A 23,365-nucleotide genomic window follows, 5' to 3' on the forward strand; every position below is an offset into this window, starting at 1 on the left:
CACGCTTTTAACATCTTAAACAGCACACATGGCAGCAGTGCCTTTCCAGATGATTAAGTTGCTTCGTGAGTCAGTGGCAATCAGAACATGCTGCTGCTTAGCTCAGACCGCAACTGCTGGCACAACGCAAGTACACATCGCTCCTGCAGGAGGATTGTTTCCTTACTATACATGTTGTAGATGGAAAACAGTGAGCAGCTGTGGACAGGTTGTGTCAGGACAAGCTTCTGCACATTTTTAAAATTTGTAACAAAGAGTTATTGTTGTGATATGAAAGTAGCCGGCCTCCACCAGGCAAAAACCTTTACTGCATATCGCCTGATGAAGGTCTAGTGCTGAAAGACTGTTCAGTGCTGAAATGCTGCAGCAATAAATGTTCACTGTCAGCATGTGGGAGTTTACTTGGCCTCTGTGTGTTTGTTAAAGAGATAAATGTACCGTTATCTTTCAATTCTTTGGGAAACATTCATTATCACTGGACAGCACTGGATCGATAGAAAGCTCATGCTTTCATCTAATTGGATAAGATTATAAACTGCTTGAATTCTGATTCATAATGATCAAACCTGGAGAGAGTACTTCCTCTGGTCAGAGGGAAAAGCTGCTCCTTATCTTTCACCCTCTCATGAAAGGAGGCAAAAACACTTGTTTCCCAAATACACATTTTCATTTATTAACAAAGGTAAAAATAAATTGGATCTTCTTCATTCATGTTACAATTCTCCACCAAATTTCAACTGATTGAGTTTGCGTTTTTACAAAGTCTTCCTGATGGACATTCAAAGAAAATCCCTAATCATAACCTATTTTATCCTTGGATTTTATCGTGAGTATAGAGCAGAGAAAGGACATATTTTGGAAGAAATCTCTCATCTGCAGTCACAACTGTGAATGTAGATTTCCCAAGGGAAGGTACGACAAAACGGTGTGCCGCTACACCTGATCCACCCCCTGACGAGAGGTTTCTGATGTTTTTGTCACTTCTAGGACATAAATTGGGCAGCACATCTGAGCAGCTGAGTAGAAAATCGACTGTCATGTCATTCTTTTGTCCAACACAGCATCTCTGGTGAATTATTAAATTGTTTGGAATGCCTATAGAAATATTGGCGCGAATGCATTTGCTTTTACCAGGCCGATTCTAACTCGGATATGTTAGTGAGACAGTCACAAAGCCAACAGCTTAACTCCTATTATCGCCCAAAAATCCTTCAAAGACTGCTAAAAGTGCAACAACAGAGCAAATTATCCCTTAAAAAGAAAACACAATAAAGTTTTCATGAAGTAAAAATACATTATATTAGTCAAAATATTAGGTCACCCCTCCAAATCATTAAATTCTAGCGTTCCAGTCACTTCCATGGCTAAATATATATAAAATTGAGTAACATGCAGAAAGTCTCTTTAAATGTCAGCGATTCCAGGGCACCATGAGAGGATGCTTTCTGTGCAATGAGTCTAGTCATCATATTTTCTTGTTACAAAACACTCCACAGTAAACTGAGATGTTGAGGCTAATGGTGTGCAGGGGTTGCCAACATTCTGCAGAGTCAAAAGCTGCAGACCTTCAAACCTTGCGTGAACTTCCTCGGAGTAGCTCAAGAACATTGTATAGACACCTGCATTTAATCGGTTATCATGGCCAAGCAGCTGGATCCAAGGTTCACATTACCAAGCGCATGCCACCGCTGGACTCTAGAGCAGAGGAAACATGTCGATACAAGTGGCAAATCAGGCCACTCTGTCTTGTAATATATTAACCGGGTCTGGGTTCAGCAATGGCCAGAAGAACAGCACTGATCTGATTGTATTGTGTCAGACGTAAGGTTTGGTGCCCAACAAGATGAAGCTATTTTACAGCAGTCTGGCTTAGCCTAGTGAAAGAAATGTAAAACTTCATCACACTGAGACATTTTGGCTAAATTCCTCCTTTGTGGGAGCAGTTAGGGATGCTCACCAGTCCGCAAAGCAAGATCCAATTAGACCTGGATGAAGAATCTTAGTTTAGAAAAATCTGATTGGCCTAAACTCCTCATCCTAAACTCAATACAACAACTTTGGGATAAATTAGAACAGAAACTGAGTAAGACCTTCTTATCCTACATCAGGGCCTGACCTCATAAATATGCTGCTGGGGAAAAAAAGGTTAAAAAAAAACCCCCGACATAAACGTACTGTTAAAACTTATGGAAAATCTTTTCAGAGGAGCTGAAGCTGTTATAGCTGCAAAGGACTGGCTGACACCCTACTAAACCCTATGGATTAGGATTATGTCCCTCAAACTCATGAGAGTGAAGGCAGATGAGTGAATACTTTTGGCAATATAGTGAATCATTTCTCTTGTCATCCTGTCAGTGGACTGAGTTTTAAAGCTTCCTAACATGGTGTGACAAAGTATCTTCTGGAGGGATGTCCAGATAGAAGAATTTTTTTTTTTTTTTGGTAGATTACACAAATGTGTTACTAATCTTTTTAAATAGCCTGCAGTTTTAGTTCACTATTAAAAATTCAGAATATGGTGCACGAAAACACCTAAATAATGGATATAAAACAGCATTAAACGGAAAACCTGATGAAACATGGGGGCCATGTCTTACAGCGTTGAGTCCGCAGAGCTGATAGCAAGCCATGGTGATGATGATGGTGATGAGCTGCCAGCGAACAGCTGGGCTCCTCAGCAGCTGTAACACAGAGACAGCGTTCACGTTGTCCTGAGCTCGTGCCTCCGCGTGGACTTCTTCCAGCTCCTGGGACACATCCGTCTTCCCCAAAAACTTCTGAAAAGCTGACACACACACGCACGCCCACACAAACATACACGCAGTCATAAACACAGAGTGAGCAAGAACCATCAATCACAGCTGTCATGCTGGGATTAAAGATAAACGGGAATGAGTTGCACAGCAAGCGAGAACATTGTATATTCTCACAAACAGAGCTGCTTAGAACTTGAACGTCTAATTGGAATACATCAAATGTAAATGTGTTTTCTGCAGCTTCAACATTCAAACATTCAATGCAATGATAGAGGAAATGATTCTTTTTCAATTTTTACAGAGAATTGTGCAAGTTTGTAGCATCTATGTGACACAGCTTTTAGACTTAGTCTGTAAATTTATTCCTCAGACATCCATCACAAAATTTAAGTCTACTGATGGGTGAATGAGCTACCCAACATGTTACAGGAACACAAATTTCAATGTTTTAAATCTTCTACTGCAGCGTATATAAAAACATATCAAAATCCACACCATTTGTATCGGACAACAAAATGGATTCTGAGCTCCAAAATGTGTGGTCGAAATAGTCCAAAGGGTCCAGTAGAAATTAAAGGAAAGAAGACGAAAGTGAAGTTATTCTTTTGCTTTCGTTTAACTTTGAATGTGAACGTCTTCTTTGAACATAGCTGAAGGTAAGCATGTCACAGAAGTGGCAACTACGATTAGAGCGATATCATTAGTCCATCTTTAACTGCAAGCTCATCTTTTAGTACAAGTCCCAAACCAAACTCCTACTGCACCCTGTCGGGGCTTGACCTATATATGTCATTCCAACCCATTCTCACTCCCAACTCGTCATATATTGACGCATGGGACGGTCCGTCCTCGTCACATGTTGACGCGCAGGGTACCCCTTCCGCGTCAATATGTGACGCGAGGTGTTTTACACTATGCCTTACCGTAATTTTTGCCCTAAACCTAACCAAATCGTTGGGTTTTGAAGGTTCGGCAGCGGTTACGAGAACCCTTCGCGTGAAAAATCCACGTAAAACATGTGACCTGCCCAAATCGTCAACATGTGACGCTGAAGGACCCTGCCCAAGTCGTCAACTTTTGACGCGAAGGGGGTACCCTTCGCGTCAATATGTGACGCATGGTCAGAAATTGTCCTAACTCGTCAATATATGACGAGTTGGGAGTGAGAATGTGTTGGTCATTCTGCATGAGACCATCTCCAATATATTTTGCTCCACATCCATCTACTCAAGTTAGTCTCATTGAAATACTGCTAATACGTGTTCGCTTTCAGGTGTTGAGTTTGTTTCAAGATTGTATTTTTTTTAGATGGGCAGCAGTTAAGATTCATATTTAAGAATTTGGTCCTTTGCTATTGGGAACTTTCTCTCCTTTATCAATTCTTCTTTAAAACCTATGCTTTTCCAATCAAAGTGCACACAGGTGATTTCACAAGTGAAAAACTGTTTTAACGATGTTGTACCAGTGCAAAAGATGCTTATCTACTTGCTTTAACTTTTCCTGTGAGTTCTCCCTTGAACATAAAATAGTGAAGTAACAAAATAAGCATAATTAAATCCACTTGAGTAAATGAAAGGATTTAACGGATGGCTTTGACATTCATCAATATGGTCCTATAGACAGTGCAGTGCTTCTCTTTATCTCACACAGAATCACAGTCTGATGATCTACATGAGGTAAACCAGGATTCAGCATCCTGTGCAAGGACATTTTAGAGAGGGATAAAGCCACTGATCAATTGGGAGACAATCCTTCCTCCTAATCAATAGAGTGATAAAATGTGTCAAGGGTTAGGGTCAGAGTACCTGCTGCGCAGGGTCAGAGGAGACCCTGCAAGGAAACCATGGGGAAATGAAAGGTTGATTTATTACCTTTGACTGAGCTCACACTGTTTATTCAGTAACACTGGATCATGTCATGAAGCAGAACAACACGCCAGGGACATTTCTACAGCGCGTGTGGTTTCAACATTTCCTGACTGACACGGTGATTCGCCTGCAGATGTGATGCATGTGGGTGAGTGTCACCTACAGAGCTGACGTTTAGTGTCAGCAGTTGCTCCATTTTGTGAATCTCCTCTTCCTTTTAGGTCACACACAGAAATACGACATAAACTAACATGTGTGACGTAATAATATCCCTTAAACTATTTCTGTGCATAATCGTTGAGTGATTTAATTTAGGCAGGAAGATATATTGATTCTTTGGCCAAACCCACGGTTCTCATAATAAATTGAGGCAAAAAAATTAGCTACTTTCCTGGATAAGAGTGTGTCTCTAAACAGAGTACACACTTGCTGCTTCCAAAGGAAGTAAGTTAGCACAATGCTAAGTCGGAAGGACACCAGAAACGATTTTCGCCACTTTCAAGTTCAGCTGATTGTGATGGCTGTGGATCAGTGAGAAGAGTAACCAAACTTCTAACCAGAAGATTGTACGTTCAATTTCAGTTTCCCCCATGTGAAAGTGTCTTTGGGTGGGACTCTAAACGCCACGTTGCCAACTCATCTGCACATAGATGTATGGACATAAGTGTTGGTGTGTTCAGATAGATGAGTGTGGCATCCCTTACCACTCAGCCCAAGCTCAGACTGTGTAAGGCTGAGAGGATCTGTTCATGAATAAATGTTGTGAATATCAATGAACTCAAAAAAAAGAAAAAAGGCCATAAATTCCTCCACAACTATATGACTAATAATGCCAAAAGGGGAAAAAAGGCATAGCTGTCGAGTCCATATTCCATTACATATACTTTGTTCTTAAAAACCCTTATTTATTCATTCATTTATTTATTTATATACACTCACTGGAGCAGCAAATGACAGATCATTGTGTAATTACATAAAAACGCAGCGGGATTTCTTTAAAGTGTGAATATCCCGAGGCTGCATTTCACTTCTGTCATGTTCTGTGCTGTAATGCTCCTCTAAAATATCCTCAACACTAAATTAGGTTTTACTGTGGTGCAAATGACTCGGTGCGCTTCCTGCAGCGATTAGTGGAATTTAAATGCTGATTTATGTTGCAACCCTCAAGCAAAAAATCCCCTTTATTATTTTTATTTTTTTTTCAGATTGGTCAAGTCACACATAGAAGTAATTCACATGATCATCTGCCCTCATTTTGGAGAATGTGTTTGGAATATTTTATCCAACCATTATAAAATGCATTATCACTCAGTTCCAGCAGGAGGAACAAGCATAAGTAAAAAGCTATAAATCTATTGTTGGTTCTAAATTGTGATCTCCAAGTCTAAATCCATCTGCACGTTTTATAGCCAATCTATGGAAAATGATTTTTTTTTTAAAATCTGTGCCCACATATTTCTGAATGAAATTGTAAATTCTTCCTTTTTTAGAGCAGAGGGAAAGGCTCATTTAAACTGCGACTGCTTAAGGGGGGATTTAATGCCATATTGTTTATTAAACTTTACTCTGAAGTCGATTTAAAGTAGACTTGATACTTGATAGGATGGTTACTTTAAACATGTCCCTAGGTTATATGCAGATCCTCTGGTTAAAATTGCACGGATTATAAACATGTGAGAACAGAATACCAATCCAAAAGCAAATCGCTTAAAGTGAAAAATCTTTTTATTTATGAATGATGTATTTTTTTTCCCCCTCTCAGTAAGTCTGGGGAGGTTTCGTTTGGTTATCGACTGGCATTATTTATTATTTGCCAACCTATTTAAATATTTTTGCAAGAAATTTCCAGAAATTGTGACCCAGCAGATGCTCCTGCAAAATGGTGCATGTTGCTTTTCCTGCAGGATGTTAGCTTAACATACCAAACAAAGTTTTAGGGAAAATTTGTTTTTGATCTGAGTTGTTCTATAGCATTTTATCACATTAAAACAGTCAGATTTACCATATATTAACATCAAAAAATTACTGTCTACAGTTGTGCTCTTTCTAAATCCCAGGGAAAAAACTGAAATACACACTTATTTCTTATTGAGGCAGAGCTGACCAGGTTTCTGGCAGCCATTTTCACCTCAGCACTAGAGAAAAGAAGAGGGTATAAAGGCACCTCTCCCTGTGTTTTTGATCCTTTCGCCCCTAAAGGTGAATCCCTGAGGTTGTGGGAAAAACTCAGGTGGACGAAGATTAAGGACACAACCCAGAATAGAAAATCTTTGAGAACAAAAGGGACCAAAAGGCAGGTTCATTGGGATTCGATGGTTTGATGGCAGACGGTGTGGACCCTGACCACACAAGATACAGAGCTGCCAACATGAAACCAGGCTCAAGTTCTCCTGGGATGTGTGGTCCAGTAATTGGAAAGTACAAGGACGGTGTGAGTATGTGTTTAGAGTCTGACTGAATGCACCAGTATATATACAGTACAGACCAAAAGTTTGGACACACCTTTTAATTCAATGAGTTTCCTTTATTTTCATGACTATTGACATTGTAGATTCACACTGAAGGCATCAAAACTATGAATAACACATGTGGAAATATGCACTAAACAAAAAAGTGTAAAACAACTGAAAATACCCCTTATATTCTAGTTTCTTCAAAGTAGCAACCTTTTGCTGTGATTACTGCTTTGCACACACTCTGCATTTTCTTGATGAGCTTCAAGAGGTAGTCACCTGAAATGGTTTTCACTTCATAGGTGAGCCCTGTCAGGTTAATAAGTGGGATTTCTTGCCTTATAAATAGTCATGAGAATAAAGAAAACCCGTTGAATTAGAAGGTGTGTCCAAACTTTTGGTCTGTACTGTATATATATAAAAAATAAACTACTCCAATGAGTTAAGAAAGGAACAATGTATATTTCTGACTAAAAACTATATTTTGTGGGGATTTTATGCCACAAAATATATATGCCAGAACAACACAGGTGTGATGCAACCAACTTCAATTTTCATTGTTTGTGTTGCATTATTACTGTACACAGTGTTGTATAGTAACGAAGTAAAAATACTTCACTACTTTACTTAAGTATATTTTGGAGTACTTCATACTTTCCTGGAGTATGAAAATTTTTGATGACTTTCACTTTTACTTCACTATATTTCCGAACTTAATTGCGTACTTTTACTCCGATACATTTTCAATGTGTGGTTTAGTTACTCGTTACAAAAAAGCGAGAGAGAGAAACAAAGTGTTTTGACCCCACCTACTGATTAGCAAGTAGCAAGTAGGCTACCGAACAAAGTCCGTAGCCTGCTTGCCTGGGCTTGTTCATCACCACCAATAGGATACACCTTCTTCTTCTTCTTTTCTATTATGGCGGATCACAAGCAACTTTAAGGTGCATACCGCCACCTACTGTACATGAGTGTGTAGAAGCATTACTTCATATCTATTAAATTCTACTTTTTAATTTTGTATTCTTAAGATAAATAAACAATGCTTTCCTTAATTTGTGAATATCTGTTATGTTTCCTTCATTTCCTAATATACCTTTAAGATTCCATTCATGCCCCATATTTCTAACTATTCTCTTTAATTCTTCCCTTTCGAGTTCATTTGACTTACAGTTCATCAATATGTGTTCTACATTTTCTTTCTCTCCACATCTCTCACATTTATCATTATTTTTCCTCCCTATTTTATAAAGCATGTCATTTAAGTAGGTATGACCTACTCTTAATCTACTAATTATTATTTCTTCTCTTCTGTTTCGTTCATTAATGCTTCGAATTCAAACTGACTTTTGTACTTCATATAATCTTCTTCCTTTCTTATCTTCATTCCACATTTTTTGCCATTTCTTGATTTCTTTACTTTTAATTAGGATACACCTGTTTCGCTTCTCCCATTAAACACAAAGCAAGTCTCGCAATCAGTAGCAGTCACATGGAAATTCTATCTTACAAAAACTCCCCGTCCAACTTGAAGAAACACATCGAGGTAACGTCTTATGAAATGGTTATAATCCTCCTGTTTCAGTAACTATAGCTTGGTCACTAGGCACTACTGTATTGTGAAATCTTGACCATAAATGAACTTTGTTTGGCATTGTTTCAGTTCCACACGTGGTGTATTTAGCTTAGGCCTAATGTTGACTGTAGCAGGCTACCTAGACTCCTCTGTTCAAGGGGGGACAGAAGCCATAGCAATAGCAATTTAGACTAAATTTAACGAATATAGGAAAGGCATGCAAGTTCAAAACCAGGTTTACAGATGCCAATAAGCTGCATTTCCCTCCCAATTCTTTTTTTCTTTTGCATAATGACCAGTTGTGTGCACCACCTACTGACTGTAGGATTGACTGATTCACTGATTTGTGAAGTAGAGTAATCGTAACAGCTTTTTTTCTTCTTGTTGGCCGCATTTTCTGTACTATTTATTTTTCTCATTTTCAGCACTGACCTTACTTGAAGGGAAAACTTAAGGCTTACAAAAACTTTGTATTTTCTGTCCTGGAGGGTATACTAAGAAGCTGGTTCAGTTGTAAAGCAGGTTAAGTTAACCTTGTGCTATAGGTAAAGCACCTAATTTTCTTAACTAAATGATGCCTGCAGGTATATCTATTAGCAGGTTTAATTTTGCCTGCACTTGGTTGGGTACATTATTTTAAGTGTATTTGACAAGTTTACCAAAATATAAAAAATGTCATTCAAACTGCATTTGCTTTGTTTTACTTTTTACTTGTACTTTTCATTACATTACTTGAGTACATCCATTTTTACAGTAATTTCCATACTTAAGTACAAGAAGTTTCAAATACTTTAAGACTTTTACTCAAGTAACATTTCAGTCAGTGACTTCGACTTTTACCAAAGTCATATTTTGGAGAGGTACTTGTACTTTTACTTGACTCTGAGATTTCAGTACTTTATACAACACTGACTGTACATATCGACACTATAAAAGTGTAAAATGATTATAACACACGCTTTGGTGCAGTAGATGCAGATGGTCCTGTAAAGAAAACCTACAGAGGAAATAACCTCTACTCTCTCTTTCAATGGAGAGTTTTAATCTAAAAATGTCCTTTTATCAGTGGTGAATAAAACAGGCTTATGGAAAATCTTTCTTCAATGTGATGATAATCACGCATATACCGATATAATTGCTCTTCCCTGCTGATAGAAAATATGGTAAGCTACTTATCTCCAGAGTCATGTTGGGGCTGTCCATGTCAATGACATGATATTGATGTTTGTTGGGCACGGTGTTTTTTTTCCCCCTCACAGGAGGACAGTCAGGCTCCACGCTGAATTCATAAGATGAACTGATGTCACTCAACAAAGAGGTTTAAAATAATCCTACAGACTTAACAACCTTCTAATTATCCTGTATTGTAATTTAAATACATAATGAGAAGGTGGAGAAAAGTTCAACAATTTAGACAGTCGGAATAAATTGATTTATGTATTAAGGTGGCGATTGTTTTCAATCAACACCAGTAGCTGGTTAGAATAACAAAGATATTCAAAGTTTCGGGTAACTGATTTTTTTTTTTTTTTAGCTGGTATAATGAGTTTGTACTTTGAGAAATTAGCAATAGATTAAGAGTGCAGAGTAACATATTAAATATTCACAAATTTAACACAATTATTATAAAAAGCAGAGCTTCACAATGTACAAAAATATCAGATTGTTTCATTCTACTAGTAGGAATCAATTAGGGTGTAAGGTAATGGTTTGACGGTCTCTTGTTTTCCCCAGAGAAAGGAAAGCCGGCAGTACCCAGCTGTCCAATCTATGATCTTTGTTGCAAAATATGTAGTGGCGCAAGAGACCCGACTTGGTCAAATTTCTACCAACCTACGTTAAAGATTTGTATCATGCACAAAAAGTCTGTAACCCCAGCAAAAATACCAAAAAGCGTAAACCGTACAGTTTTGTGTATTGTAGCATAAATCTATTTCTTCCTTTTGTCAGTTGTGACAGGAATGTGTTCAAGAAAAATACTGCACATATAATCATCTTTGAGGGCTGAAAACTGAAAGAATAATGCCATGTACAGCTCAGAAAGAAATGAAGAGCCCACTGCACTGAACCCCATTGAAAACCTCTTGGCTTTTCCACCAAATATTGATCTCTGAACTCTTCTTGAGTTAAAATATTAGTATTGTTGTTTCTAAATGAATATGAACTTGTTTTCTTATATATTTATTGTAAATACATACATACTGTATTTATATATATACAATAAAAGCCGCTGCTCACAAGCAGCAACAGTTTCAGGTAGATTGTCCCAGCTGTGCTTCAAGTGCTCACTCATCTCATGTGATCTGAGTTCGGCATGCTACAGTCATTTATGATGCCGTTCTCAAGATTGATGTTGAGTCTCTTAAAAAACAGGCCGGAATGAGTCTCTTAAAAAACAGGCCAGAAAACAGGCTTTATCACAAGGCTTGAAGTTTCTCTTGCTGCGAGCGCTGCCCGGGATGATGGCAGTTTCTTTGGAGGAAGCGAAGTGGACATGGGGTTTGACTGTCCGGCAGGGGGTGGCATTATTTGTATCTTTTTTTGCTATTTTGACCATTTTGCATTTTTTCCAAATAAATGTTGTCAGTAGTTTATAGAATAAAATAACAATGATCATTTTATTCAAACATATACCTATAAAATGTAGAATCAGAGAAACTGATCGTTTTAAGTGGACTTTTAATTTTTCCCACAGATGTACGTATGTGACAACATATTTACATTGATTTATTGTATTGGTGAAAATGAATCGAATGTTGAGCAGCATTTTAGCCTGCAGCACTGCTAAACATTCAAACTGAATCAAAAATTAGTCAAAACTGTAAACACTTTTGCATTGGTAAAACCAAAATATCAGAAGGACAACAAAAAGCAAGCACTGTGAAATTAATTGGGAAAAACAGCGATGCCAATTTCCTTGACCGACTTTAATGTAGATTTGCACTCATGTTTAAACTCTGAGAGCATTACTCGGTGGTCAGGACCACGGCAGCTATGTGGCCTGACAGGAAAACAACTTGGGCAGCAAGAGAACATGCTGTTCCTGTCTCGCACTCTGTGATGATAATGGGACACCACGGAGTCCGTCAGCAAGATCTGTGAGCGTTGACAACAAGTCCCTCATCCGCGGCGCAGAAACAAATGCCAACTACAGCATGGGAATCCAGGCTGGTGCCAGCAAAATGTTGGCTGGTAATGATGATAGGGTGTCAAGCTAGATGTCCTTAAATTATAGATAGTCATTTCCAGTGATTAATTTTTTATGAGAAAAAAATAAATCACAACACAGAAGCAAGCTTGAAGGTTTTCTTCTCACACTAGAAGAAAACCTTCGAGCTTGAGTGTTAAGAAAGAAAACTGAAGTATTTCAGTGAGAGCCATCTTCATGTACGGTGTTTCTGGAATTATTTAGTTCTCATTCCAAATTCTTTTTTCTTTTCAAAAGGACAAAGAGCACATTCCTTCAATTCAAATATGCTGAAATAACTCCAGGCTGGAATAATCTATTTGGTGATGGAAGCAATGAAACACAAATGGCACAATGGGTGAGGGCGGTATAAATAAACATGCTCCACTGAGTTGCAACCAATGTCGTTAATTCCAAGGGAGAAAGGTTTTAGAACGTTCAAAGGATTACGCTTTCCAAAGTAAATGGAGGAGCTCTGTCAATAAGATTGCATTATTAATCAACAATTCCTTCCTTATTTCAATTTTTTTTTACATAAAAGTCTTGATCGTCTGTTCCAAAGCAGATCTGCAGCTACAGAATTTGACTTAGCTCCAGCCCAAAGCAGCCTACACAACTAATTAGACCCAAAATGCTTTACTTTTGGTATTGAAGTTTTAGATTGATTTCCAGTAAATGCTAGGATTCATTTTTGTAACACAGAGATGTCATTTTTTCCCAAGTCTAAATCAGATATGCTTTTCTCCCAAAGTCAGAGTCGACAAATGTAATAAACATTTTCTTATTAAATCAATAACATCAAAAGCACCTCTAACCCTGCGTCGATATTAGTTATACTGTTTCCAAACCTGTACCACTTGTCCTTAGGCCTAAATTTAAGCTTTTGGTTTTCCTTGTTTCTTGCAGGTTTCAGCTGGGTTCTCTGCCATAGTTCAAAGTAGCTACGGCAGAGTTATTTAATTTTAAAAACTCTGAGTTCCTTTACTGGCCTGCAAACATGACTAATGGACATTCATACCCTAAGAAAAATAAAAGAATAGATTAAAGTATGTTAATGGTGAATTTCAAAATAAATGAAACTATGTAGTTTTTTTTGTTTTTTCTTTACTTTGTAATGACCAAGTGAATACCTGCTTATTCCTCTCTTTGTATTGTCCATATCTTTGTTATCGGGTTAGGAGCTGAAGAATTCTTATGAATACTGAGAAACATTTTCTAAATCCACATTTAAAGTCTTTATTTTTAATTCAACTCTTCCTCAATTCTAAATAGTAGAGATTTTCAATCAATCAATCAGCTTTATTGTCAATTCCTCTTACATGTCCAGACATACAAGGGAATCGAAATGACGTTTCTCACTATCCCACAGTGATACAAGACAGGGCGATTCTAACATTGAGTAATGTCTTCAAAATGAAGAAATAAATGAGCACATAATGAATGAGTGTAGTAAGTAAATAAAGATGGCAGAAATTGCACTTGATGAACTGCAAAACTACTGAAATAATTCAGCTTACCATATGTCCTTATGTTAATTCTGAACCTTCAAGATAAGTTTTTTCTCACTGAGATAACCGTATTATGTTGAAATGACACAACCGTAACGTTCAAAGTTACGAAGAGCGAAGGCGATCCATGCGAGAGTTTCCTTTTATAATGTATAGACACGGACATCAAAGAAGGCAAATAACCCAGGAGACAAAACTGATCAAAGTCCCGTTTCCCCTATATGCTTCTGGAGCACATGAGCTGCGAGAAGAAATCATGTGACTGCTTCACTTTAGGACTTTGATAAGTACACATTTAGAAAGCTGGAAATACCTACAAAGAGAAAGATGGACTTTCTGACTTTTAAAAAATCCAAAGTATATAAAACCTAAAACAGATCTCAAGTGCTTAAAAGTTAGAGGAAGTTGCATCAGAAAGCACCGTAAACATTTCATTAGTTTCTGGCGAGGTTGCAGTAGAGTAACAAAACAAATGTGACGTGGCGACAGAGGATCACGGTCAGAGCAAATGAATGATGATATGAATGTAACTTAATTTAGTCTATATTTAGCAATGGACGTCGCAATAGTTTTGTGCGAAGGGGGACATATCCCTGTTACATTTTGAAAAATATTTGTTTGCACCCTCGTGCCATAAGATCTGAACAAAAAAAATTTCATTCACAGCACATCTCTGTAAATGTAGTCTCCAGCAGTTCCATGTTGACATTATGTGTTCTTTATTATACATGCAAATCAGCATATGGCATCTCGTCAGAGGCGACAGGCTCCTCAAAGATGTCACTAGAAAATTTTGTATGTATATAAACTTTATTTAACCACCAGGTAGATTTAAAATCTCAATGAGATTAATAAAAGAAAGTGCAATGGACCATAAAACATGTTAAATATTAAACGAGATTTTCTGAGAACAGATTTTATTTGCAATATAAATCCAGAAATCCATTTTCAGTAAAGACCTTTCTTAGTAATACCAGAAAAGAAAATTTACTCGTGAAATGGAGAAATTGATTGTACAAAATAAAAACTTGCCACTTAATTTTATGTTAACTGGATAAGCAGCCAGTTATAAAATGTCTTTTGTGCAGCATTTTATTGTTGTGTAAATTATGGTTTCATGTAGACTGGCATAAAATGCAGCTTCTGTGTTTTATATTTGCTATTTTTGCTTTTTAGTAGGTTTATATTTGCCTTGCTGTAAATACCAAGTCACTACCCACATGGACATGCTTAGTTTCTGCAGACATTAAGGACATCTGTTTACCACCTGACCAGTCTTACATGAATTTGGGATCATTGTCCTTTGGGGAGTTTTCTTAAAGTGTCAGCTGTTAAACTGTTGATCTGAAAAGAAGTTGGAGTAGGTGCTTCTTTTTTGGTCTTCACTTTTTGAGTTCAGTTGATTCAGTTCTTTTCACTGTGGACAGTGACACTGTTATAGCAACCTCTGGTGAAAGACAGACTTAATTCCTGGACTGTTTCTTATTCTGGTAGCTGTATGACCTACCTCATCATCAGAAAAGACAGCATAATATGGTAAAAGTCACATTTACACGGGTAAACATGGTGTAACTTGAAGTAAAGTCAAGGTTACAGCCTACTTAAGTCTCTATGGCCGTGACCTCAACCCAGTTACGAATGTGTGTGGTATTTTTAAAAGTGGTGCAAAGAAATCAACCAACCCAAATGAACTCTACCACTTCTGATGTGTGGTCAAATATACAGCCAGATTTTAAAGCCAGATGCTTGCTAAGAAATGAAAATTGCATGTAGTCATGGTGCAACTCATATCTGTCAAACTATTAGAGGAGGTGTAAGTGGAACTGTGTTCATAATTTTGACCCCGACTGCACCAGAGGAACTCAATAAATATAATTTTCACCTAATTTTAGCATTTAAAATTCACAGACTAAATGTAAACTTCTGACTGGCACTGAATGCTTTTCATGCTTCCATATGTTTGCTAAACTAAGTCTTTGCTATGGTTCACATGTATGCGTAGAGTGTGAGTCTCTTTTTGCAAAGAATAAAATTAGAAATCTTTCAAATGCATGAGCCAGCTGTGGGGGTGGGTGGGGGGATTAGCTCATTCTAGCATTGGTCGAGATTAGGTATATATACAGTATATATATATATATATATATAATTTAAAAAAGACAATACGACTGGGTTTAAAAAAAAGAAATCACAACTTGGGATGGCTGAAATGAATAGTAATAAAAGTTTTACAATATAAGGAAATTTGTGTCTGAATAGTTCCATAAAATATAAAGAACCTAAAATACAAAGCTAGACTTCAGGAGTCACACGAAGCTGTATGAAAAAAAAAATGCATTCTTCAGTGTAGTCATAAAGATATATGTGAAAGTGAATATTTCACTCTTTTGTCTTCCATCAGTTTTGGAAATAAGGTTGAGAAACGATCATTTTAGTACATTAAAGCATAATGAGATCGCGATACCTGCTGCTCCCCTTAATGTAATGCTTGTGTGCATCATGCAAATCTACTTGACAGCGTGCTCTCTACCTTTCTCTGCTCCTGCCTCGTCCTTCTTCTCCATCAGCAGGTAGCGGGGACTCTCAGGGAGGAAGGGTAGGACACACAGCTGCAGCACTGCTGGAAACGCCAGGAAGGAAAACAGGTAGTTCCACCTGGACTCCTGCAGTCAGAACATGAACAGAACAGTCACATCAAAGCCTCGGACAGGGGAGAGCTACAACAAATTAAACGCAGACATGTTGCAGAACAGCTGGACGTTACAGCTGTTATATAACACTCCATCGAACGAGTGCGTGCATGGTGGGCTTTGATTAAAAGACAAAGTTATTTACGGTGTTTCTACTGCATATGTCCTCTAAAATATGTTAATAAAAATGGCTGCATAAAATATGTACTTAAAAGTGTGTGCATTTGTGTCATAGATGTGAAAAGTGAGTGTGGGTTGAATGGTTTCTGCTTTTGTAATTAAGACCAGAGAGCTTTTTAGATGTAGAAGGCCAGCGATAAAAGCCTGCCTGTACATGGAAAAGTCAAGAATGTCAAGAAAATAAAAGGAATAAATGATAAGACTAAAATATCTCAGCAAATCATGGCCAAAGCTTTACATGTTTGTCTTTACATCACATGGAGGTTTGCATTTTTGTTTTATTGATTTCAGTAACTTCATTCATTCTATCTGAAATGTCTAGAGCAGTTAAATTCTGACTTATAGCAACGTTTTTGTTATGCTACGGTTAAATTAACATCTTTTCTTTCTTGCATTAAAATGTTGGTATGAAATTTATCAAAGTGCTAAAGACATATTGCAGAAGCAAAACAAAAATAACCTGACGTAATCTCATGCAGCACAATGCATAGGCCCTGTCTGCACTGATGAAGATTTACTCACCCAGTGGCACACAGGATGTTTGAAACAGGGCTACTACAATCACATTTCTGATTAATGACCAACTTTACAAATGAAATATTCAAACTGGGAGCTTAACAACAGCAGCACATACTTTAAACATGTTAAAGGGCACATTGTTCGACAAAATACACCTTCTTGTTGTTCAAACCTGCAGAATACATATATTGCAATAAGTAAATAATGCAGACCCTATTAAAAGTACTCATTACCCTTTTTTTAATTGTTTTTATTAGTCATGATCAACAACAAAATTAGGCATTTCTGACTGAAAATAACCTTTCAATGTCAAAAAAGTATTTCTCCAAAATATTGACAAATACAAATGTTAAACAAAATTCCGTCAGAAACGTAATGTAGCTGAAATGTATATTTAAAACGTGCTTTCGAAATGTACTTGTAGTCTGATAAATGAGCCTCATCAGAATGCATGTCCTAATTCATTGAACAAGACACTGTCCTGCCTTTTCAAACCTCCGGCCAATTTAAAATGATCACAGCTGTAGAACCAGAGATTTGAACCGTGTGACAGAGTAGTGGTAACCACTACTGTACATCACTGTATTGCCTGCTAGATGCATACCAGCCTGTTGCCTTCCTTCCAGCACTAATCTGAAGAAAAGTGAAGTAATTTCACATTTTCCGCTCGCCCTCTCACCATCTCAAAAAAACTAATAGACTGGTACTCTTCACAAACTAACACATAATTCTAAAAACAAAAGCAGGAATGAGAAAATATGTAAATACAAAAAGTAACAAAATACAAAAAGAAGCCTAAGACATGGAAAAATATGTTTGTCTCCAGCACAGCCATTAATTATGTTCCTCAAGTATGCCCATCTGAGATATTTGGTGAAATATAAAAGAGGATTCTTTATTGTCTGACTGAGAAAGTTGGATTGTCTCTATTGGTAATAACACAGCTCCTACCAGTTATTTTGTGCACTTAACTACTTGTGGATGGTATTTATGTTGGCAGATTAAAGAAACGCTTCAGATTCTGAGGAACAGACCATTTCATACCAGCAGGAGGTGATTAAACATTTGCTGCCCTGCCAGCATTGATTTCTGTGTTAAGTTTCACAGTCAGATATACAGTATGTGATGGATGCATACTTTTTGGTATCCAGTGACACTTTTTAACAGCAGCAGGCTTCATGTGTCCACTTATCAACTCTAATGATAACGTATTCCCTCAAAATATCAGCTGAGACGAGGAGTGAGCATCGCTTTGCAGTGATTTTATGAGCTGGTTGGTTTTTTACTTAGAGGTGTGCGGTTCTTAAAACTTTATTCAAAATACAATAAAAGGATTCAAGGCCTTCTGGTGAGAATTAGCTGGTCGGATTGAAATAATTTCTTGCAGTCATGGCTTCTTTTAAAACGATTTAAAACCCAGCACCCGGCTTGCTTAGACAGGGCTAATGAATTCGTCAGGTGGAACACATCTGCTGCGTATCCAATTATTTTAGCTAAAGCGCGCTTTTCCTTCATACTGGGTCAGTCATAATTAAATTACCTTTGCATCGTGTAACTGCGTAATGAGTCTGCTTTGTGACAAACTCCACAAAGTTTTACCCCACAGAACGGAGATAAAGTCTTCCACTCACCCTTACAGTAGCTGTACATCACTGCACAAGGCATTTCCTTCAGTGTACTAGAAAGTAGGTGAAAATAAACTTTCCCTTTATGTGGTATTCTATATGACATGAAATGCAAAAACTTGAATTGATATCTATACGGATGGCTCGTCTGTTTTCCCTTAAGCCTGCTCGTGTAGCTCCCCACAGTCCCATTACCCTGCCTGTTACCTGGGAGATAAACATCTCTGCTGAGCTGTGTTTCTTTAATAACAGCTGGAGAGCACAACTATACGGCAGAACGTCCGCAAAGTGAGAGTCTGGTTAGTAAATGTCTTTGGATGATCTTATGTGTGCATCTGCTGGGATCAGAAGAGAAGACTATCATCCGTCCGCCCGCAGCTGTTTGTGATGAATGTCACCTTCCCTATAAGCCTATTTTGCTGATGGTCTGTCAGGGGAACAAGCTGACAGCTGGACCTTGCAGATGTGTGATGTGGTCCCATTCTTAGAATCATAAAAGCAGCACAATTTCTATTTGGAAGCAAATATGCTAGGACTCACGCCTTACAGGAGGGGGACGACAACTTGCTATCGTTAATTACAGATGATGTCTATTGTAATTTTGTATTGTTTTTGTCATCTGGAGCATGTCTGTTTAATATGAAGTCACCATCGGCAACAAGAAGAGTAGAAGCAAGAGCAACATGTCTACAAAAAATAATCTGATAAGAAAAATAACTGACCTGCTTTTATCATAAGGTTTATGTTTTATCAAACCTAGAGTAAAGGTATGGTATGTTTTAGAGTATTTTCAGTGTGTTTTATGAAACAGGTTTGTTTCCTGATCCACACATAAAAATAACTTTAACCTTTGAACCTCATTTGGGCTCCCCAAAGCACTTTATGTCTTCATCAATCACAGAAAAAACACCCTACAGTTATGAACTGAGTGGAACTAAGAATAAATGTGTCATTTCTTTAGTGTAATTGTACAATCAAAGAATGGTGGGGATAGTTACAATGGATTTTCTTTCTTTTAATGCCACTTTAATGGTCCGACAATAATAACATTATTTAAGGAAAATAACTTAATGGTGATTAGTCCTTTTTTGCCCCCCTGTATAATGAAAATTCTTCATGTACCTTTTTGTCATTGGGGCCGGCTATACTATAACATGAAATGCTCTCATATGCTACAGTAATGCATATGAGAGCATTACTGAGCATTACCATTACGCAATGGCTTGAGTGGCTATGCAAAAACTCAGATGCCTGCAAATGCCTGCAAAGTTCACCAACTGCACAATTCTTGTTAAGTAGTAAGTAGTGTAAGACAAACAGTATTTCAAAAGAGCAGAAGAAATCTTATGTTTTTTGAACAATAACAATATTTGTTGTTAACCTGTTGCTAAGAGATGAGTGGTAGCCAAGTGCCACAAAATAAACATCTGATTTTTACTTTTGCAAAATTTACCAACTGTAAATTTCTTGTGTCTAAGCAGATAAACAATATTTCAAAATAGCTAAAGTTTTCTAAACAATAATTAGCTTGGTGTTAAGAGATGAGCGTTTTTTTTTTTCTGGTAACGAACTGTCAGGAATTGCGGTGGTGAGAGGTGGTGAGGAAGACGCAGATAACCCAGGTGAGATGATTGATGGTTGTTTTAATGATAAATAAAGTCAATTATTTAGTAGTTTTTTGGACTAGTCCAAAACTAGTCCAAAAAACACAGGCAGCACGACTGAGCGGAAGCCAGGGCTCAACGCCGGTAGCAACTGAATTACGAATGGACACACGAAGGACTGAGCGCACATTAGACAAGGACCCGACAGAGACACAGGTGACACTAAATACACAGGAGGGTAATCACAGAAACGAGACACACCTGGGAAACAATCAAGGGGAGGACAGGACAACACGAAGACTCAGGGACACAGAAAACTCTAAATAAATACACAGAAAAACACAGAACATGACACTGTCATGAAGTATAAATCAGATCTTTTGTGTTGAATGTCTTATAATATATTTACTACTAATGACAAAAGAAAAAAAAATCATTTTCAAATTCTGAAAAAAATCACCAACAACATAATTCTTGTTATGTAGTTTAAGATAAGTAGTATTTCAAAAGAGCAGAAGAAATCTTGTATTTTTTGAACAATAACAATATTTGTTGTTAACCTGTTGCTAAGAGATGAGTGGTAGCCAAGTGCCACAAAGTAAACATCTGATTTTTACTTTTGCATAATTTACCAACTGTAAATTTCTTGTGTCTAAGCTGATAAACAGTATTTCATAAGAACTTATGTTCTATAAACAATAATTAGCTTGGTGTTAAGAAATGAGGTTTTTTTTTTGGTAACGAACTGCCACGAAGTATAAATCAGACCTTTTGTGTTGAATGTCTGTTGTATAATATATTTACCACCAATGATACTAAAAAAAATTGTAAATTACCAAAAAAAAAAAATGTAACATTTTTCTTAAAAATTTACCAATTGCACAATTCTTGTTAAGTAGTGTAAGTTAAGTAGTATTTCAAAAGAGCAGAAGAAATCTTACGTTTTTTGAACAATAACAATATTTGTTGTTAATCTGTTGCTAAGAGACAAGCGCGTTTTCTGGTAACCAAGTGCCACAAAGTGAACATCTGAGTTTTATTTTTGCAGAAGTAAAAATCAGAAGGCAGTGCATTAACATTAGCACAACCACTAGCAGAGCATTGCCCGCTAGTGGGGGCCAGTTCACTGCCCACAATAGCAGTCGCTACTGCCCAGAGTAGGATTTTCCTTAAAATAAGCTTCTTAGCTATTTTCTTTATTTATTAGCTATGTTTAGTACCGTGAATGGACGAAGACAATGTAAGACAACATGCTAATTATACCCCACATGCTCTATATTTACTCTACGTTTCAACAAGGTTATTTTCAACATAAAAATCAGACAAAATTAAAAAGAAAACTCTATTCAATATTCTAATTCCATGAATCAGATTTCAGATCTTTGCAGCAAAGCTTGCTGCAAAGATGATGGATACTGCAGACAACCAATCTCCCAGGATATACACTGGTGTTGTAGAAAGCTTCCACAGGTCTTAACCCAATCAAATCTCACCAGCAGCACTTCTGCACGTCAAAAACTGAGCGATTCATGTCCACTGACAATGTGAGTTTGACAAGAGACAAGAAAGTGTGTGGACACACATACCAATCATCAGAAAATGTAGCTTAGCAAAGCTCTTGTGCCATGTTCAACACCATCCATGTTTCCACAGCCAACAATTTAAAGTTCAGTCACACAAAAAGTGAATCTCACCCTGTTCAATGTATTTCATTGATCTCAATGTGTAAAACCAAGAGTACTGACTATTTAGCATGAACAAGAATAACAGTTCCCCGATAGGCTAAAACAATCCATCAACCTTTTTTGTCAATTTGCGCAACTCTCTGAAGCTATAGACTGATGGAGAACACAGAGTATAAATAAAGCTCAGTAAGGCAGCTAAATTGAACCTTTGTCTTTGTCTGAGGCATGCTGATGGCCTTGGAATCCCATGGGCCATTAGTGACAGACTAGCTAAAGGCCTGCTCCTGCAAAACCTAAATAAACATGCTCTCTACTGGGAAAAGGTCAGACGCTGAGCACCAAGGTTACATTAATTATCATTTGTCACGGCTTATCACAATTTGGCAGTCGACAACGAATGACATCTTGGACCAGCTCCCAATAACAGAAGCCGTCATGGAGAGGAAGCCTGATGGAGTCCGCGTTCAAAGGCCAACCCAGCATGTTGATGCATTTACCACATATCATCTCTCGCCTAAGTCCGAAATGGCAGAATCCATAGCAGCTTCGGAGAGACACGTGACAGCCATAATATATTTAGGAAGATGGTTTAAAATGTGACATGGGTCAAATCAATATATATAGATTAAGAATCTAGTCTGTAATGCTTCAGTCGTTTGGTTTCCATTTCTTGCTCGCATGTGAGGCAGAAATCAGTTTACACAGTCTACCTCTCCCTGCTTGTTATTCTTCTGCCTCTCACCTGTGTTCTGCTCTATTGAGGTTCTGTTTTGTTCTGTCTTTTTCCCCGTTAGACTCTAAGTTTATTTCTGCTTTCTGGACACGGATTCCGACCTTTGCCCTCAATTCATCCCATCCCTGATCTCTGTGTGTCTGAGCCTTTCCTGCATTCCTACCATGTCTGACACAATACTTTATTGGACATGTGGTGCAGAGAAGCAATCCTGGAACATTCCTGTAAGAACTGTAAGATTCACGCATTCAGATGCTGAAAAGCTGATTCACCGTATACGTAGACCAGTGGTTCCCAAAGTCTGGGGGGGTGCAGTGCCATTGCAGGGGGGGCGTGTTAAAAAATAAAAACAGCTACACAAAAATGTTTCACTGTAAAGATGGTTTATAGTTGCAACCTGAAGTGTGAAATAAACTTCAGTGGAGTTTGAAAACAAAATATGTGTATAGGTTTATGTCTGGTTGAACGATGTGTGTGCCCAGTTGATTTATTTATTTTTTTTTTCATTTTTGGGGGGGATTTTATTGTAATCCAAGGGGGGGGCCCAGAAAATCTTTGGGAACCACTGATCTAGGGGTTGTTTCTGCACATTTGTGTGAGAAGTCTGTAACTCTGACGAGTTCCACATTTTTATTGCATTTTTTAAAAACAAATCTTCTGTTCTTGGTATTTCTGTCACAATAACAAATTTTGCTGAGCAATAAATTGTCCCAGAACTTATTGCAATAAATTCTTCTGAGACCACTGTGAAGTAATATAATGGTAATGGCAAAATAATGCAAGTACACCCACTCAGAGCTCAATAAACCTCTAACAAACATTTAGCATTGAAACTGGAAGACATTTTAAATATCCAAATCAATCAAAAGAACAAATAAAATGCACATTACAGAGACACTTGTCTCTTCAAAAAAGGATCAAGTAAATGCACCAGACTGAGGTATTTTATCATCCAGTCTTTGGTAGAAAGAGCAAGAGACGCGA

The 23,365-nt window shown here is 37.5% G+C and overlaps 1 protein-coding gene across 4 annotated transcripts in view; it reads right to left on the bottom strand.

Moving 5' to 3' along the window:
* slc2a9l2 (solute carrier family 2 member 9, like 2) overlaps window positions 1-23,365 on the bottom strand; it is a 120,900-nt gene that overhangs the window by 63,740 nt on the left and 33,795 nt on the right. For all 4 annotated transcript variants that reach the window (XM_032550478.1, XM_032550477.1, XM_032550476.1 and 1 more), the window contains 2 exons: window positions 15,876-16,008; window positions 2,598-2,785 (listed from right to left, as the gene is read on the bottom strand). In XM_032550478.1, coding sequence (XP_032406369.1) covers window positions 2,598-2,785; window positions 15,876-16,008 — 321 coding nt within the window. The remainder of the gene's footprint in view (window positions 1-2,597; window positions 2,786-15,875; window positions 16,009-23,365) is intronic.

The sequence above is a fragment of the Xiphophorus hellerii genome, chromosome 20 (assembly GCF_003331165.1).
Source record: "Xiphophorus hellerii strain 12219 chromosome 20, Xiphophorus_hellerii-4.1, whole genome shotgun sequence".
NCBI classification, from domain to species: Eukaryota; Metazoa; Chordata; class Actinopteri; order Cyprinodontiformes; family Poeciliidae; genus Xiphophorus; species Xiphophorus hellerii.